General features: G+C 36.2%; 2 protein-coding genes across 4 annotated transcripts; both read left to right on the top strand.

The window, feature by feature from the left end:
• Positions 1–6,532: 6,532 nt before the first annotated feature.
• On the top strand, positions 6,533–10,714 carry LOC110733810. Its single transcript, XM_021913877.1, has 2 exons — positions 6,533–6,837; positions 10,034–10,714. The coding sequence occupies exons 1-2, from the start codon at positions 6,614–6,616 to the stop codon at positions 10,401–10,403; spliced, it is 594 nt and encodes a 197-aa protein (XP_021769569.1). The 5' UTR covers positions 6,533–6,613; the 3' UTR covers positions 10,404–10,714.
• Positions 10,715–11,227: 513 nt separating this feature from the next.
• Positions 11,228–18,369, top strand: LOC110733809 (calcium-dependent protein kinase 26-like). Of its 3 annotated transcripts, none has more exons than XM_021913876.1 (8): positions 11,228–13,144; positions 13,974–14,117; positions 14,257–14,409; positions 15,245–15,360; positions 15,454–15,621; positions 16,313–16,537; positions 16,690–16,785; positions 17,580–18,369. In XM_021913876.1, the coding sequence occupies exons 1-8, from the start codon at positions 12,199–12,201 to the stop codon at positions 17,580–17,582; spliced, it is 1,851 nt and encodes a 616-aa protein (XP_021769568.1). In that variant the 5' UTR covers positions 11,228–12,198; the 3' UTR covers positions 17,583–18,369. The 3 variants fall into 3 exon arrangements, with proteins under 3 accessions (XP_021769568.1, XP_021769567.1, XP_021769566.1); XM_021913875.1 differs by lacking the exon at positions 17,580–18,369 and adding an exon at positions 16,911–17,349; XM_021913874.1 differs by lacking the exon at positions 17,580–18,369 and having other exon boundaries at positions 16,690–17,349.
• The last annotated feature ends 525 nt before the right edge of the window (positions 18,370–18,894 follow it).

Below are 18,894 nucleotides of genomic sequence, written 5' to 3'. Positions count from 1 at the left end.
ATTCTGAACCCTCTAACGGAATAATACACTTGTTGGAAGGACATCATTCCTTTCAGTAAGGCGGTCCTGCCAGCTGGCAACCACCGGGAGCCCTATGGCCCTAGGTCTCCTCGGAGCTAGTGAGGGAAGGTACTCGTAGAGCCAGACCTATAAGAAATCGAAGAACTCTGAGAAATGATGAACACCGAAACTCGAGTTGAAATCACAAGATTGAAGGAAAACATACCTCTACGACCTTTTATAGACCGCAAACGGAGATCTCCACTCCACCGTGCTGCTGACGGCATCCTTGCCGTAGACTCAGAAGATGGTAAGCATAGCCAAGACTCGCCCAGTCAAAAGGGTCGACCCGTGCAAGATCGCGCAAGGCGGGCAAATAGCGCAGCAAAGCACGACTCCCGGCCCCCTATCAGGAGCGATGGTCCCCGACAGAAGGATGAGAACAAAAATGCGAACCCGCTACTCCGGTGTAGTCGCATCGTCATCGAAAGCACGAGCTAGAAGCCGAGTACGAACAGACCTCATACCCGAGTTCTTCTACTTTGCGTCAGTAGAGGCCCTATGTACAATAGGACCTAGAAGAACTGTCGTCTCTGGAGACGTCAGTGACAGTGACTCAGTCAAAGGAACCATAGTCGGGCGGAACTCGAGTCCGCTGATAACTATAAAGTCAAGTGGGGTGGTAGTCATCTCACCCCATGGAAAGTGAAAAGAGTTCGTAGTATCTTAGAAGAACTCCAGGGCATCACGAATAATGAAATGGCTCTCCCGGAAAGTATGGAAGCCCTCAACAACGCGTAGTTAGGAATTTAGTCCACATGACTTCCAATGAACTCTTACCACATCATTCATGACAATGTGGTTACGGTATAAAGGCAATATGGTATCATTGCCCGAGCTTTGGCAACGCATGTTCTCCTTAATCGAACCCAGCAAAACTCGCTTGGAAATGTGGTGAACAGGCTGAAAAGCCAGAGTGTGCTCGTCCCAAGCTGGAAGGGACCACGTCCGACTAGTAGAGGCGCGTCCTTCATCGCCTTCCCCTTCTCGAACAAGCTCGTCCTCTCAGTGAGAAGACCGAGAACGTGAACCGGAACTGTGACGTCGAGGCATGTTATTTTTGATAAAAACAGTAAATTAATTATTCTATAGTATTTAAGTTCTCCTAGCCGCATGATACTATGTTCGTCAAAAACAGAGTACAAAAATGCAAAACAAAGCATGATTTTGATTCGTACAACAACAAAGATTTTGAGTACTAAAAAAATTTATTGCAAGTCTATGATAAATATTACAACAAATTAAACACAAAGAAACAGCGAAATGAGGAAGAGGAAAGGATTTAAAACCTGAAAAACGCGATTTCATCGCGGCGCGATACTTCTGTTGTCGTGCGATGGACCTGACTTTGCCTGCGTCAGCATTCTGAGGGTTCCATAAGTCAAAATGTAGTCCCTAATTATCCCTTCGAGCCTCTTGATGAGCAATTGATCCTTTTGAGCCTTGTGATGAGCGATTGACAAACAAATAAATTGATTTGATTTATAGTCAACCCGATTACGGTCATATTTGATTGATGATTGGCCTAATGGCGATCACATTATTGATTGATTGAGCGCATTTGAGTATAGATTGAGCATATTGATCGAGAAGTTATTGATTATGGTCACAAACTCCTAGGATGGAGGTTTCCTACGGAAATCGATTTGAAGCTCGGTAAGATCTTGAAAAGTAAGGTTTTACAATAGGTTTTCCAAAGCGTGAGAAACTGTCACTTCTAAAGCGTGAAGACGTGAATATTTTGAAGACAGATCAAAGATAAGTGTTCTTTGACAGCGCTCCCTAAGAATGAGGAGGTTGTCACCCAATTTTTTAAGATGGCTCGAAGCGAAGTGGTCTTCCACAGCGCTCCTTGAGAATGCGGAGGTTGTCCCCCTTGATTTGAGAAGATAGTTCAAGACGTAGCGGTCTTCGACAGCGATCCTTGAGAATGTGGAGGTTATCAAACAACATAACTTTAATTAGACAAGATGTTACCCAGAAAAGTGTGCTCGGCAATCCCAGATACGTGTTTCTTTCCCCTTAACTCCTTTATTTGTAGAACTAACGCTTTCTGTAGGTATGAGCGTTAAAAAGGATGATTTAGGATCGCAAAAAATTCTGAATCATTCTCCGTCCTTATCGACTTACTTTGACTAGCGTTTTCGAAAGTTACGTTTCTCCAAATTCAGTCAAAGTGGGGGCTTCTGTAGACACCTGATTGTGTCTCCCCAAAAACCAAACCTAGTGATGAGAACCTTTCACGTCTTTGATTAACGAGTTCGGTAAAGAGTTGAAGAGTCTCGTGAAGTTCCCTTTAGCCTTGACCATACCCCTAACCTTTCCTTTCCTAAAATTGTTTTAATCCAAAATCATTTATTTCGTATCCTTAGACCAAAAATCATTTATTCCGTGTCCTAAAAATCATTCATTTCGGGTCCAATTCATAAAAAAGTCCAAACCTGATTATTTTGGTCCATAATCCTGGTCCAACAATTGTTTATGTGGATGGGGCTTGAAAAGAGCTTTCCAACAATATATTATAAGCTCAAATCCGACTTAAAACAAATAAGTTATATATGGCCAAATACTAAACCAAGCCCAAACCGGACCTAGGTCCACCTTACCTACGACCCAATGATCATGTGGAGGGTCCAAATACCTTATTTCCAATCCTAAATCAATTAGGATTTATTACAAGCATCTAGAATCCTCTAGAATGTTCTAATTTATCCTTTCCACAAAAGATAAGGATTAAAGAATTTGATATCGAATAAAACATCTCATTTTTGATAATTCTAATCCCAGTCAAAATAGAATACGTATGGATATTTGATTAACCTAATCCGATTGGAAATTAAACTCTGTACAAATTTTAATCTTTAGAAAACAGTCGCAGAACGACATGATAATCGCACCGCGATGGAACCTGTTTTATTCCGATTCAAATTCTGATTCTTTTCTGATGCTTCGACTCTCTTTTTTCCCTATAAATAGAGGTCGTATCACCCCATTTTCAATCACCAAAAATTATCATCAATACCCTTTCTAATATTCTCTCTCTCTTGATTCTTCATATTCTTAGCCTAGCCTAAACACATCCTTGATACTTTCCCCAATCAAACACCATATCTCCTTTGCGAGATTCGAATACTCCTTGCCCCCCTCGACGTTACCTTCGACCTCGACGTGAAAGGTTGATAGTTCTAAGGGTTTGGTCCTAAATCTATATTTCAATTATTATTTGATTTATTTACTTTGTTGATTTAATCTTTCTTGGAGTTACTAACGTGATTGTTGTTTTAATAGCAAGAAGGGAGGAACATCAGCGTAAGCAATTCAATTACTTAATTCTTTGCTTTTTGAGTAGGAATCATGTTTAGAATATTATTTTAATTCCTAGTATCATGTTAGGATGTTATTATAAATTCTAGTATCATGTTCAGGATGTTGATTATGATTTCTAGTATCATGTTTAGGATAACGCTTTGATCTTGTTATTAGTGACATGATAGGATTTGTTATTAATTTGTTTAGTATCATGCCTAGGATCTTGCTATTAATGATGTTTAGATGATATAATTATGATGATGATTGTTGTGTCAATTAATCATATGTTTCTTGATTATTCATGATTTATTGTTATTGCTTGATCACGCCCTTTTTGCAGGTTTAAAGGGAATTTGTACTTGAAATCACGCTTAATAAGATAATTGATAATTTGAATTTAGGCTTAATATGATTTTAATTCAAGTGATCACAAATAATAGATTTAATTGTGCATTAATAATCAACCAACGTAGATTAAACAGGTTTAGAGCTAACTTGATGTATGTATGTTGATCGGAAAGCGCACATGAATGTCATAAGAATTAAGTAAAGGCCGATTTAGGGCAGGTTCAATCTCTTTTAGGTTGGATTCGTACCTTCATCCCCGAACATCCAGTCATGGTTCCGGACCACTATGGATCGGAGTTAGTGATCTCTGTGATCGTGAATGGGGTGTAACCTTCGCACCCGTGAACGGTTTACAAGTTCCTAAAACTTGTTGGCGACTCTTCTATATCTAGTTTCCTTCCCTTGGAGCACTGCCATGCCTGAAAGCATGAACACAGTGGGGCTTAAAAGGTTGAGTTTGAAAAATTCCCTACATTAGGAGAATAGGTTTATGGCTTAGAATGTGAGAGATAAAGAGAGAGATGGGAATTGTTGGTGTCCCGAAACTGTGAAATCAGCTTCGTATGTATAGAGGAAATGCAAGGGGTGAGGTACGGAACCCTAGAAATGAGGCGCCGCGAAGGAATAAATTGTCGTGGCATGGTATTGCCGTGGCGCGGCACACTTGTCGTGACACGGCAATGCTGACAAGGCACGGTAGCTAATTTTATCAGTTTAAAAGTCAAAACGCGTTAAAAGATAAAGACGGGAAAAGAAATTCTCGTGGCACGATAGATGATTTTTCTGATATTGTGTTTGAAATTCATTTTAATCTTTTATTTTACATTAAGTGTTGTTTAATTAGGCGTCGTTTCAGCTATTTCGGGCTTAATAATTAGGTTTTAGGATTTTAATATTTATTAATCGGGCTCAATTAATAAATAGAATTAAATGAATTAATAGGGTTTGGGTTAGAATGAGGATTGGAGAGAGTTTGAATAAATACTTGGACTGAAAATGTGGACTGATTTGTATGCTATGTTTGATTGAAAAGGATTTTTAAGCACAACCGAGATTAAATACTCAACCCAACCAATAATGGCAGTGAAAGGTTGTTCATCATCAGGTTTGGTTTTGGGGAGACATTTTTAGGTGTCTAAAGGAATGAAGAAGTAGGGATGCGTTTACACTGTCCTTAAAGCAATTTTAACCCCCATTATAATTGCTATGGGTTACCGGTTAATATGCTTCTTGAATTTCCTTAAATATCGAGATCAATTATAGCAATGTAATTGAGAGTCCCTAAAAACACTTTAAGAACAATTAAAATAGATAACGAAGAAGAATTTTCCAAGTAAGTTATAATTGGAGCCCATTAATACATATAATGTACAACTTTTTAATCCATAGTTAATTGTAGAAAATTAACTGCTAACGACACTCGCCTGATCGGGCAAAGCCCACTCAATTGGGCAAATAAACGAACAAAACTTTCATCTTTATTTGCGGCCGATCAAGTTAAGCCCACTCGATCGGGCCATCAACCCTATAGAAAATAAGTTTGCATTCGTGCCCGACCGTGCTAACTTATCTCGATCGGTCCCGAGGTCAAAGTCCTTGACTCACATTAAAATTTGTTCAGCTCCAATTATTAAACTTATACACTTACTTCAAGCTAAACTTTTCCTATTTAACCACTATTAGACTTTTTTTTTCCAACATCAAGTTAAATAGAATAAAGTAAGCTAATTTCCTCTATTCAACCAATGTGAGACTTTCTTCCCAACAATAAGCTAAATAGAATTGAATTCGATTCTACCAATATGGGACTTCCATCCCAACATCAAGTTATATAGACTAAACTATATAACCAACTTCTATTCTCCCAATGTGGGACTAATTTCCCATCATTAAACAACACCTATTATGAAGACTAATCTGACATCTCTCTTGGTAGGGTTTTCCTAGCCTTAATTACTAGGTACTTTTTTTTTTTTTTTAATAAATAGATTTCATCATTGAAATGATGATATTTTCTTTTTCTATGGCGAGAATTAAAGATTTAGGGTTTCATAAGCTTCATAAGAATCCAGAAGAACACATGAGTATTTTTTACTCAAATGACTTCGCATCAGTGGATTTCAAGCCGAATTAATGCTAACTCACAAACTGTATTGCTTTAGATGAAGTTTTTTATTAAGGCGATTGTTGATCGAATCTGCAATACATTTAGTTTTAAGGTTTATGTATTTGTGCTGGAATTCTTGTTTTTTTTTTTTAATTATATGTAAGTGTCGTTTGACTATATTTTATTAATGAAGTTCCTTTTCTTTTTGTAAAAAATAAAAAAAAAATTCTTAAGCAAGCTGACATTTCTTTGTGTACCTCAAGTGTAACACACTAACACCAAAAACTAAGCAAGCAACCCCAATTTCACAACTCAATGCTTTAGAGTAGAAGGGGGAAGTAAGGGGAATCTCCCTACTCTCAAGCAAATATAATTGGTGGGACTTGAACTTGTGACCTTAAGGTGAGTTCCCCACCGAATCCACCAATCTTTGATTGGTAAAACACCTTAGTATATAAATATATTGTTATATACAAGTATGTACTCGTATTAATTTTAAGTTTCTTAATTCTTGAAATTATAAAGTTTTATAATATTAATTTTTTTTTTTTATACTTGTATATTTTTTTAATACAGTAATTATCAATTAAACTTGTATATATTTTCTGGGATGGGAAGAATACTCCGTAATCGTATGGACCATATCACAATAAAATGACTATAACACCCTTGTGCACATACCGCCTCAAGAGAGTATAAAAATCATATCGAAGGAAGAACTGGTGAATCTGGGTTTGAGTGTTGTAGATTGTGCGCCAAGAAGCAAAAACAGAATTCACTACAGGAAAAATGGGATGGGTCTGGAGAGGCGACGACGACGAACCTAATCACTCGAATTCCTTTGATTTAGCAGAATTTCAAAACCCTAAAGTTAACCCTAGCTCCGATTCAGCCGATCGTTGTTCGACTAGGAAAATTGTGCAATCCAAATGCAACACTGAGGAGGTTGAGCCTGGTAAATTCGTCAGAAAGTGCGAGAAAACCGAGCAAATTCTCAAGGATTGCGTCGGAAAGTCAGTCTCACTCTTTCTCTTATTCTCTGATTATTGATAATTCTTCTCTATTATTTTCGTTTGCTTTGGATTGCTGAATTTCTCGCAATTTGATTTCGGTCTATTTGTTGTTGTTGTGATTGTATTGATATGAGTATAAATTACCTGTTGTTTGAATCTTCTGAATTAATTTGGTGATGAATATTGCCGAAAATTTTACATTTTACAAATATTATATGTAGTTGAAGGATATTGCTGATGTTAATGACGATTTTGAATTTGCTTTCATGTAAATTGCATAGTTTTTAATGATTTAGGAACTGCGCGTAACTAAGCTGTGTTTCATGGACTTAGGTAAATGGTTCTCTAGTTGAGCAAACTATTGAGCGTCATTGGCTATTTTGATGGATTTTATGTATTCGGCTTAATCGAAAAGCCTGATTGACAATTAAGTTAGGAAGATCATTTTGTGCTGATGTGTGATTAAGCTCGCTACTCGGACCATTTTTAGAGAAGTGATAATCTGGGTCTGTACTGTGTGATATACGAGTAGTGAGGGGTTACATATATTTCATTACATTTAGCAATAGATATTGAAACCTCATTATTAGATTAATTTCTATCTGCAGTAATTAGATTGAAGTTGTAGTTGGTAGTTCGGTATTCAGAACCAAGTTATCAATTTATTACTTTCATTTAAGCTAGATGAACTGTTTTATTGAGGCTGCTTTCAAGAACAGTGAACTTGCTGGCTGCATTTGATAAAATTCATGGACTTCATTTTTCTTTCACAAAGAAAAGAAATGGAATTAAATCGCGAAATGGCAACCTTCTGAATTGTTTTTGGGTTGATGGGCTGGAAGTAAAATTAATTGTACTTGAATGTATTTTGTATTGTGTGGAAGTGTGGATGCTCAAAGAAATATGGGCATGAATATGCAACCTTTGAGAGTGTTTTAATTCCAAAGAACTACTCAGTTTCGTTTATATTTTTGGAAATTTTTTACATTTGGGTTTTTTAGCTATAAGATGTATACAGAACCTTTGCCATATTTGTGGTGCTGTTCAGGGGTCTTTTACTTTCTTCAAAATTAGTCTTTATCTATGAAAATGAACTGCAACACTTGCCAAAAAGCTGATCACCTTGAGCTATGCCTTGAGAGATAAAGAGATGTTGGGGGAAGATGTTCTAATAACCAAGGCTGTGAACTTGTGGTGTTAATTAGGGACTTTTTACATGTATTAAAGATGATAGTTTAAAAGAGAAAAATGTGAATATTTTTCACCTAGATTATATTTTACCTTTATTTCCATGGCCCTCAACTCCTTTAGCCTTGTGTACACATATAACTATTCCAAATTTCCAAGTGACTTATGTGTTTCATAGCAACTTAATTGCGTACATTTCCATGTGTTATAGGTGCTGGTCTGCTGGGAAAGAACCCATTTTTCAACTGAATATTTTCGTTTGTTGCTAGCCAAAATTGAGTGTTTTTCCCTTGCCTTTCCAACCATGTGATTTCCATGCATGCTCCTATTAAGGCTTTAGTCTGCATAGCATGGAAATGTGAAACCAGTTTTCTTATGTGAAGGGAAGGGGTGTTTCAAATTGTCATGTTCTATGTTGATGAGTGCAGCAAGTATGTCAATGTGATTTCAGTTATTGGTTTGTGAAAAACTCTCATTTATGGCGTACAGAGAATCAAAATTTCCACTTTTCCCTGTTTGTTTTGCACTCTGTAATCTGTATATTTTGTGTTTGAGAGCTGTTAAATGATTTTTGTGTTAACGTGCCAAGTGATGAATTCTATTATTGTGTCAAGACTCTTAATGGGCATGAATATTGCCCATAGATTTGACCAGCATTTTTAAGCTGCAAGAGGTAAAACAGATTTGATGGATCTGAATTTAGTGAATTTAGTCTCTTAGAGTGCTTGCTTGTATGTATTTCTTGGTTGCATGACATGCTTGCATTAGTAGCTTATTCAGGTTGATGAAACAACGAAGCGAGACACCATAATTAACCCCTTGTTTGTATCCTATTTTAAGATGATTTTATTTTAAACTTTTACCGCATTATATCTTTCTTGATAAACATGAATTTCTATATTTTTGTCCTTTAAGTTGTCAAGCCCCAAATATGAAGAGTCATAAGTATTTTTATTAATCATAAAATATATTTTATGAAATTCTTTTTTATCAATACTAAAACTCTTGTTCACAAATTTTCAAGCTGAGCCAAGCTTGGTTTGGGCTTAGCTCCTTAAGATCTCAAGCTGAACCCGAGCTCAAGTGGAGAGCTTAGCCTCGAGCTTTGATCAAGTCAAGCTTGGTAGTTTATGACTCATTACCCCCCCCCCTAGTCTTGCTTGTGTCCACTGTCATCAAGCATAATCTTTATAAAGTGTTTGGCTTAAGCCAAAAATATGTTGACCTATTGAGTCCTCCTGTTGCTACTGATACATTAATGAGTAGTTACACTTTTGAATCCTATCCTTTTGACTTAGAGGTTGGAACTCATACAATACTTTAATAGTGGTATGCAAATTTGATATCTATGCCACAGGATAACCATCGCTTGTTTTTTGTGCTGGCATCTAAAACTTTTTGATGCGTCTGAGTGATCAGTTTTCAGCTTTTGATTATGTAATTGACTGAGTGAAGTGTTTCTTTGTTATGTCCAATAATTTGGTATATCTGGAGTAGCAAGAAGATGCCTATCTAAAATCTAATGGGAGCTGCCTATCTTACTGTGTGATTACTAGGACAAGGTTGTGTATATCTTGCTTTAATACTCTGCCATAATCGAGGGCTTTCTAATTTTTATATTACCGTGCTGTTTTTTTTTTTTTTTTTTTTTTTTTTTTTGTTTGTTTTTGCTTTCTAGATCCCCAGAGAATTCTGTCATTTTTTATGATTGACAATGACCTTTTAATTTACTCCAACAGGGCTGAAGTTTCCCATTTTTTAATTTACTCTAATAGGGGAGTTGGTTTTAAATTTGAGCAACCATTTTATTTAGATTGCCTGAAATTTCAGCTTTTCGATGTCTCATGCACCCCACTTATAATTTTATCAAGAACCACAGATTTGACTTTTTGTTGTACTGATGATAACTTAAGACCCTAAAGGCTTAGGGTCAATGCTGTATTTATGTCTGTCCCTTGTATTGTGGCTGATTTTTTTGCCTATTTTACTTGAAACTGTAACATAACAGGCCTACTGAAATTGTGGAATCAAACAAAGAATACACAGAAGAAGATGTGACTGATGAGATGAAGAAAGAGTCGTTTTTCCCATCCAATGATATGATGCGACCTTTTGAATTCCCTGGACTCCGCAGTGATCTTGAGGCTGTGGAACGCAGTGTCTTTGGGGGTATCAGCCGTTTCTTTGAAGCTGCTGAGGAGATGAGAAATGAGTTCTCCCGTTTAATGGATGATCCATCTACATTTGGGGGGTCTTCATCATCACCAAGGAGGCAGGAAATACCCACTGATGGCCATATTCTGAAGGAACAAAAGATAATTCCAAACAACTCAGACTCTGGGAATGTTGATCTTTCTGGACTGGCTAGGGATGTCTGATTCTATCGAGTTTTTTTTTCCACACCTTATATTCTGACATTTGTAGAAGGACATGTATGCTGTACTTCATTTCAAAACAATAAATATCGTGAACGCATGAATATCAGCTAGGTTATTGTACAGTTTTGCATTGCTAGGCCTTTTGTTTTCAGTTTGCAAGAACGATTATTGTTGACCAAGAATTGAAAATTTTATATTGTTGGACTTGACCTAAAGATTGTGCTAGAGATGTGGAGGGCTGATCTTTAGCAAGCATGTCTCTAGTTCTCTCTTCATTATTGATTTGTAAAGATCTAAGAGCTTAGTTTGTAGACATGGACATGGTCAACTTATTTTCTTTACTTGGAATCATTCCAAGTGCTTTTTTTTAAAAAACCATTTTTTTAAAATTTAATTCTATTTTTGCAAGGCTCAACGACGTGAGGCCATGTTTCCTGACTTCTTCATGCAGTAAATTTGCAAAATGCTTCTGGATAGGTATCTACTAGCTATAACTATAACAAATTGACAAAAACAAACCAGTAAAGCTGAGCAATCGTGCTAATCTAATATTTGTTATATAAGTAAAGCATGTATAGTTGTATTAGATAAAGGATATACATATTATGGAAAATTTATTGTTTATAGTAAAAACAATGTTAGTTGTATCAATTAATGCCTGATTGTTGCACTTGCAATATTATACGAGTAAAGATAGGCGTACATTTCTACATTATATATGAATGTGTCTAATTTTGTTGATTACAGATTTGGAGACTAGTACGTACCCAAGTTTCAAGAACAAGTATCATATTAAGTTTACATCAAAATGAATTAAAAAATAAAAATTGCATGCTTGTATTAAATTAAGCATAATTGAAGTTGGAAATACAGAATACATCATCAGTATATGAATTCCCTAGAAGATCTCATCTTCAGCTGGCGTTTAGGCCGGCAACATGGCTGTATTTTGAGTAAAAAATGAACCCAATAAATAAATTTTACTATACAACAGCAGAAACCATCGTTGATCTCTGAAACCCACATCTCCTGGCCGTTAGATTTTCCAGAATGTTAACTGAAGCCACGTCGTTGGAATTTGAAAGGTTTCTAACAGAAAAACCTGTAATATTACCTTTCTTTTCTTTCTCCAATTTTCTCTCTTTTCCCCAAAAAACTGGAAATTACATCAAAATTTCGAAACCCTTTTTTACATTTGCCCCAAACGATTCTTGTTCAATTTCGTTTTTTTCATTAGACATTGATTATATTTTGCACCCATTCCATTCCCTCCATAATGAATTCTTCTTTTTAAAGAAAATCTTGACAATCTCATTAGATAAATTCTTGGTTCACGTAGCCGACCCTATTATTTTGGGAGATCCATGCTTTGAATTGTTGTTTTTCTTATGAGAATTTGATCATTTTCTCAATGTGGGTTGTTAAGATTTTGTCTTAATTTTTCCAATTTTTATCATCCACCCTGATTTGCTTCCAAAATTGTGCTTTGCATTTTGGGTTGATTTTTTTTCTGCAACGTCAAATTTGGATTGTTTTTATGGGGTTTATATTTTTAGATCATTAATTGATATCTTCTTAGGGCAATGCAATGTCACCCTTGTTGATTTGTGTAGGTAAATGTTCATGGTTGAATAGCAGATAAAGTGTTTGAGTTGTGGCGCGAATGAGTGCACCGCAAGAATTTGATTTTTGACATCATTTGGTATGAAAAACCCTGAACCCATTTGGGTGATAAGACAAACAGATATTGGTTATTGAGCTGCGAGGTGGGAGAAGGGGTTGTGTTTAGTATGAGATGGGGAACAACTGCATTTCAAAGCTTATTCAGGTTGGGTTTTGGTGCAAACCACCAAATCAGACAATTGAAGATGGTGCAAACAGCGATATCAAAGGAAAAGATAGGTCATTAGATGTGCAATTCAAGCCACCTGAGGTAGTGAAGATTGACAGTAAATTAGGCAGACAAGAGAGCCGGTTAAATAGACAAGAGAGTCGAGTAGGGAGGCAGGAGAGTCGAGTAAATAAGCAAGAGAGCCATGTAGGGAGGCAAGAAAGCCGGTTAGGAAGGCAGGAAAGCAGCAGGTTGGGGAGTCAAGAGAGCAGGATTGGAAGACAAGAGAGTAAAATGGTAAGGCAAGAGAGTCGAAAGAGAAATGTGAATGGAGGAGATCAGGAAAAGACCAAGAAGCGGCCTGTAAATGTGAAAAGGGTGGCTAGTGCAGGGCTGCAAGTGCACTCGATTTTAAGAAGAAAGACTGGAAATCTGAAGGAATTTTACTCTTTAGGGAAGAAACTTGGACATGGGCAGTTTGGAACTACCTTCCTTTGTGTGGAGAAAGCCACTGGGAAAGAATATGCTTGCAAATCAATCGCGAAAAGGAAGCTGATTAACAAGGAAGACGTGGATGATGTGAGAAGGGAAATCCAGATTATGCATCACTTGAAGGGGCATCCTAATGTGATCACCATTAATGATGCCTATGAAGATGGTGTGGCTATTCATGTTGTCATGGAACTTTGTTCTGGAGGTGAACTTTTTGATAGAATTGTCAAAAGGGGGCATTACACAGAGAGGAAGGCAGCTAATCTTGCTAGAATCATAGTTAGTGTTGTTGAAGCCTGCCACTCGTTAGGAGTCATGCATCGTGATCTTAAGCCTGAGAATTTTCTTTTCGTGGATGAGAAGGAGGAATCGCCTCTCAAAACTATAGACTTTGGATTGTCAATATTTTTCAAGCCAGGTATATATATTTCTCAAATCTCTCAAGCAAATAATGTTTTGTATTTTCTTTCTTTCAAACATGATTGTGAGTCTTGAACATGGTATAGTCTTAATTTCTGTTTGGCAAAAGTCAACTTTTGTGGAAAGATAAAACCATGACTATGCCACGAAAGTAAAATGTATATATAGCAGCATCAATGTCTGGACATGCTTCACTAGAAAGAGCAGCATAACGATGAAACAGTTTTAAATATGTCTTTAACTGCTGCACCCCAGCTCTCTAGAAGCTTTATAATGACCATCTGTAGGAAACAACTTGTGAATTCATTGGAAGAAAAAATAATAACATTCCAAATACTAAGTTCATGTCTATCTTACACAAGAGAATTATGCTTCACACAGCAAATGGTATGGCTTTTGTTTTCTTTCGAATTCATTCCATAGAACTGCTGTCAGTTTACTCCGCTTGATAATGTGGCCCTAAGAAGTTATTTTAAAGTTGAAACGTCCCCTTATCCTGGAATTACGTTCCTGTTTTTTTTAAGAATTATTAGTTTATTCAGTACTTTAGACAATTATCTATATAGCTATAGCTCTATCTGTTGTGGTTCGATATGGAATAGCCTCTCATAACTTTTTGAAGTATAGCCGTATAGGCAAGATTACCTAGGACCGATAATAATAACTAGAGCTGGTTATATCCTCAATTCCCATTGAATTGTTGGATGCCTTTTGTTGTTATATATTTTGACAATCCACCTTGATAAATTTCAACTAATAACATAGAGGACCATAACTTGCCTCTTTGTGTTCCTATGCTGATTTTTTTATTGTTATTTTTTCTATAGGGGATGTCTTCAACGATGTGGTAGGGAGTCCATATTATGTAGCACCTGAGGTATTGCGCAAACGTTATGGTCCTGAGGCTGATGTTTGGAGTGCTGGAGTGATCCTTTACATTCTCCTAAGTGGAGTGCCACCATTCTGGGCAGGTAAGAAGTCATAAGCTATAAATCAATCAATTTATTCTTTTTTTTTTTTTCTACCTTGATTAATTGGTATCATGGTTTGTTACCTTGGTTTTCCTACCAGAAGCAATATTATATGACCTTTAATCTTTTGTTGATGTAGAAACTGAGGAGGAAATATTTGAAGAAGTCCTGCATGGTGATCTTGACTTTATTTCTGATCCATGGCCTAATATCTCGGATGGTGCAAAAGACTTGGTTCGCAGAATGCTCGTAAGAGACCCTAAGAAAAGATTAACTGCACATGAAGTTTTATGTAAGTGCTACACCAGAAATCAGACTTCTTTTGGAAGATACATGGTTATATATACAAATGCTGACTGTACCAGTACACCCTCGCTGACATTTGCACTAATATAGATCATAATTATCTAACTAAGATAGTTTTAATAAACAGAAGCAACTAACATTGTTCATGTAATATCATGGTATCCCATACAGCAGTCTCTTTTCTTCAATATTGCTTATGTTTTTATCGTTGCTACTCTTGTACCGTCCCTTTTCTTCATGTGCAATCTGCTATGTTTATTTTTATACTCACGCCAGTAGTGGTAATTATTGTTGATACATATAGCTCTACATTAGTGATGTTACGTGAAAGCAATACACGAACTGTGTGAAACAGTTAGTGTCCGTACTGTGCTATATACTTCGTTGTTGATGTGAAATGAATGTGTTTAGTTAATGAAGGGTGTGCAGGACTTGGTTACTTGATATTTCTATCTGAGCTGTTATTTTTTTTACCATTACCTAGTAATTTTTTCATGTTTTGGAGGTCTGATCCAACTTTTATAATCATGTTTGTTCTTCCTTGAAAGGTGTATGAGGTATCAGTAATCACTGCATCTTGTTTGATTAGATAGATAATCCAGATGGCTGATATCCAATTTGAAAATCATCAAATAAAAGCTTTACCAAGCTTATGGTTAATAAAAATTAATTAGCATATTTTGATGCATCTTCATCAGGTTATTTTAGAATTTTGAACTCCTGAATCATATATAAGTTTAATTTTTTCAGCTGTAATACTTAAACCTCCTGATGATTGCTAACTATTGTGATGCTTACTTTTGATCTTGATTTTCTTTCAGGCCACCCCTGGATTATGGCTGATGGATTGGCTCCTGACAAACCTCTTGATCACTCAGTCATTTCGCGATTGACACAGTTCTGTGCCATGAATAAACTTAAGAAAATGGCCCTTAGAGTATGTATCTCAGCACCTTTAATAGGTTGTATGACATTAAGTATGAAATTTTAAAATCACCATTTATCAAAAGTTTTATGTTTTCATATACAGGTTATAGCTGAGAGGCTTTCAGAAGAAGAAATAGCAGGACTCAAGGAGATGTTTAAGATGATAGACACTGATAACAGTGGGCAGATTACTTTTGAAGAGCTTAAGAATGGGCTGAAAAGATTTGGCGCTAACCTGGAAGAGTCTGAGATTCATTATCTAATGCAATCTGTAAGTGTCTGGTGGCTAAGTTGCAGTTTAATTAATAATGTCTTCTGCTTGATTTTTTTTTTAATAAGATTCCTCCAAAATCACATTGATAGAAAGGCATATAAGACTATATAGATGATTAAACATGAAAACACAATTCTAGTTATATGGTGAACAAATGTATGGATGATTTAACATTAACCAACCTAAGACGATTCATTAGCTTTTTTTTTCCCTCTTTGCTTGTAATATTTTTACAAAACTCTTGGTCTGATTTATGAATAGACAGCAACATTGATTTGATGACCTTTAGTGATATCAAAGTATGTTTATCAAGTTTATAAATTTCAGTCAGGATGAGCAATTTTAAATAGCTTCCTTCAAAGTATACATGGTATTAGGTCAATAAATATATCTATATGTATCCGTTATGAAATCATTACCTCCTAACCTCAAACGAAGCAATGAGCCAGGGTAAGAAGCATCTATTTTTTTTTATTTTGGACTCCCTTGGTACAATGGATTAGAATCAACAATTTTGATACATTAAGCTAATTATGCTGATTAACCATTCCATAGAGTATACTTATTGCAAAAAACTGCAGTTATTGCTCATTCATCACTACTCTTCAGAATTATGACGACTTTTCTATTACATTTTGAAATTGGATATACCTTAAGATGGCTAATCATATGTACCTTGAAACTGCAGGCAGATGTTGATAACAGTGGGACTATTGACTATGGAGAATTTATCGCGGCTATGTTGCATCTCCACAGAGTTGACAAAGAAGACCATCTATGTGCAGCTTTTGCCTACTTTGACAAAGATGGAAGTGGTTACATTACAAAAGATGAACTACAACAAGCATGTCAGGATTTTGGCATGGACGTTGTTCATGTCGAAGAAATTATTAGTGAAGCGGACCAAGATAAAGTATGTTCTACTATTCTTCTTTAATGAATTGAAGGGCCACTTACAAGTTAATTCATTGACTAAGTAGAACAAATTGTTTCTTCAAATTTCTTGTTTCATCTGTGTATCTTGGTAGTCTTACTGGATGTTATCATTATTGTTAAAATTTGCAGGATGGTCGTATAGATTATAACGAGTTTGTTGCAATGATGCAAAGAGGAAATGTTGATCTTGGTAGAAGACACAAGCATTCAAGTTCTACAATACAGGTTTGTTATTTTATCTTGTTAGCACTTCATGGCGGTTACTTCTTGCATTCAACTTATTTGGCTGTAACAGGTATGCTGATAGATGGCCGCTCATTTCCCTAATTCTTGCATATCTTTTTGTATAGAGTCCTTGCGATGCAAGTGCAGCTTGTTATCGTTCCTAGAAGGTGTACGTGCTGGATATCCTGATGCTGGTAACATGATTATGTTCTTGTGCTCATGTGTCTAGCATGGTTATGAGTAGTTTTAAGCCAATATTGTAAATACTGGAATTGACTTCTGCCGATATCTGGGCTGATTTGTATGGATTTGTCCTTCTTACCCTGTTGCCATTTCTGCCCATCACAGCAAAAAGGCAGTCTCGTTTGTGGTTTAAAAGTGTTATAAGAAAATTCTTTTCCAACAAAATCAAGTTATAGAAGGTTTAACTGATTTAAGTAGTGCCTCTTTAATGTAAAGAGGATACAGAGTAGTAATCTACCCCTTCTATCTGGTACTGATGTTAGTGATACTATGAATGAAGACATGATTGTATTGAAGACAGCTGCATATTGTTCCCTTATGTTGTATCATGTAGAGTATTCGTTTATGTCTATAACTAGCTTACCTGGTAAATATATATTTCTTTTATTAAGCCCATGCAGATTGTGTTGTGTATAACTTATAAGTGGAAACGAAAGCAAGATAATGGTTGAGACTAAAGTCTTTGATCCACCTGCTTCCCTTTATGTTACTAATCCACAAATAATGCTGCGAATAAAGTAAGACTTATTTTAGCCATGTTCTCTTCACAGTGAGATGTAGATGAGCTGGATATATTGGGGACACACCACAAAAGCTTGAAGAAGCGGTTCAAGAGGGAATACGTGTGAGCCTTGGTTTATTATCCTCTTTATTAGTATCATGGTTCTCATTCTTATTGGCAAGAATTAGCAGCAGTTTGATTGTCGGGGAATTTTTAGCCTAGAGATTTTTTATTGATGGGCTGAAAAGTAGAACCAGAGGTTGGTCTTCACTGCTTCAAGAAGAAAATGCATAAGCCAAAATCTTTCTGATGATAAGACTGACCTTTGTTATATCAAGATCATATGTTGCAGAGAACGCAGTCCGTCAGATCATTTGTTACGGTGATTGCAGTTGGTCAGTTGCTAATGCATTATGTACTGGTGTGACTTGAACTGTGAAGTGTTGTAAAATACGTGATATGGCAGCAGCAGGTAAACTAAACTTGTGATAATATGATACTAACAGCCCCTCGGATAAATTTTCTGATGTTCAGAGCCATAGGACTAAACAAGGTAGAAGTACTTTGTAATCAGAAATTCCGTACAAGCATGTCTGCAGCTGGAGTTGTGTATAAATATAGATTTTAAATGTAAAAGATAGCTTGATAAATTGAACAGTTTGAGTGACAGACCATTTTTAAGCTTGTGTGGCATTGATGGGAAGTTCTTATTGTGATGAAATATAATACTTAACATAGAGTCTAAGCATGTATACAAGGAGCAAGTCCTTTCAATCTGGTCTGGGATTTGTAGTGAGTATTTTCTGTAAAATTTTGTACAGATTATATCGTTGGTAGGATCTTCTGTGTTGCACTGTATTTATTTGTGCACACTCGTCATATTGTTACAAAAATCCGAAAGAACATCTAAAGGCAACTTTGTGATTAGTTTAGAAAGGTTTCCTTGATATTTACTGCTGCTTGATTCTGTAACACACCAATGATCCAAACATTGGCCTGGGGTGAAAGTACATTCTCAACCATAAACTACTAGTAGAACGTCTTGCTTAGGGTAGGAGAAGTAATTTAAATGATGAGAATCGTATAGCCTATGTCGTATCTAGAGATAGAAAAAGGCAATCTGTCGCAGCTCATTGTGTTTGTTAAGCTATGGAGGAGCTTTTGATCCATAAAAAGGTTTAAATGTCACAGTTTCACGTCTGGTATTGCACACGCTGGTTGTATGTATATATCATATATGCCCCTATAAGGCCAGAACTACTCAGCAATTCAGCATACATACATGATAAATGTTTGTATTCTGTCAACAACCACTGGCTGTGATGCTTTTCATTGCTCAAATATGTTTTCCCGACTTTTCAAGA

This window comes from Chenopodium quinoa, unplaced genomic scaffold, assembly GCF_001683475.1.
Source record: "Chenopodium quinoa cultivar QQ74 unplaced genomic scaffold, ASM168347v1, whole genome shotgun sequence".
Classification (NCBI taxonomy): Eukaryota; Viridiplantae; Streptophyta; class Magnoliopsida; order Caryophyllales; family Amaranthaceae; genus Chenopodium; species Chenopodium quinoa.
The sequence above is the reverse complement of the archived record's forward strand: the minus strand, read 5'-3'. Positions and strand labels throughout refer to the sequence as shown.

What these genes read in the sequence shown, in the direction of transcription:
- LOC110733810 (XM_021913877.1), top strand. Translation starts at nt 6,614, where the DNA reads ATGGGATGGGTCTGGAGAGGCGACGACGACGAACCTAATCACTCGAAT. An exon ending in CTCAAGGATTGCGTCGGAAA is followed by an intron (nt 6,838 to 10,033) that starts GTCAGTCTCACT and finishes GTAACATAACAG; the next exon opens with GCCTACTGAAATTGTGGAAT.
- LOC110733809 (XM_021913874.1), top strand. Translation starts at nt 12,199, where the DNA reads ATGGGGAACAACTGCATTTCAAAGCTTATTCAGGTTGGGTTTTGGTGC. An exon ending in AACTGCACATGAAGTTTTAT is followed by an intron (nt 14,410 to 15,244) that starts GTAAGTGCTACA and finishes ATTTTCTTTCAG; the next exon opens with GCCACCCCTGGATTATGGCT. An exon ending in TTCATTATCTAATGCAATCT is followed by an intron (nt 15,622 to 16,312) that starts GTAAGTGTCTGG and finishes TTGAAACTGCAG; the next exon opens with GCAGATGTTGATAACAGTGG.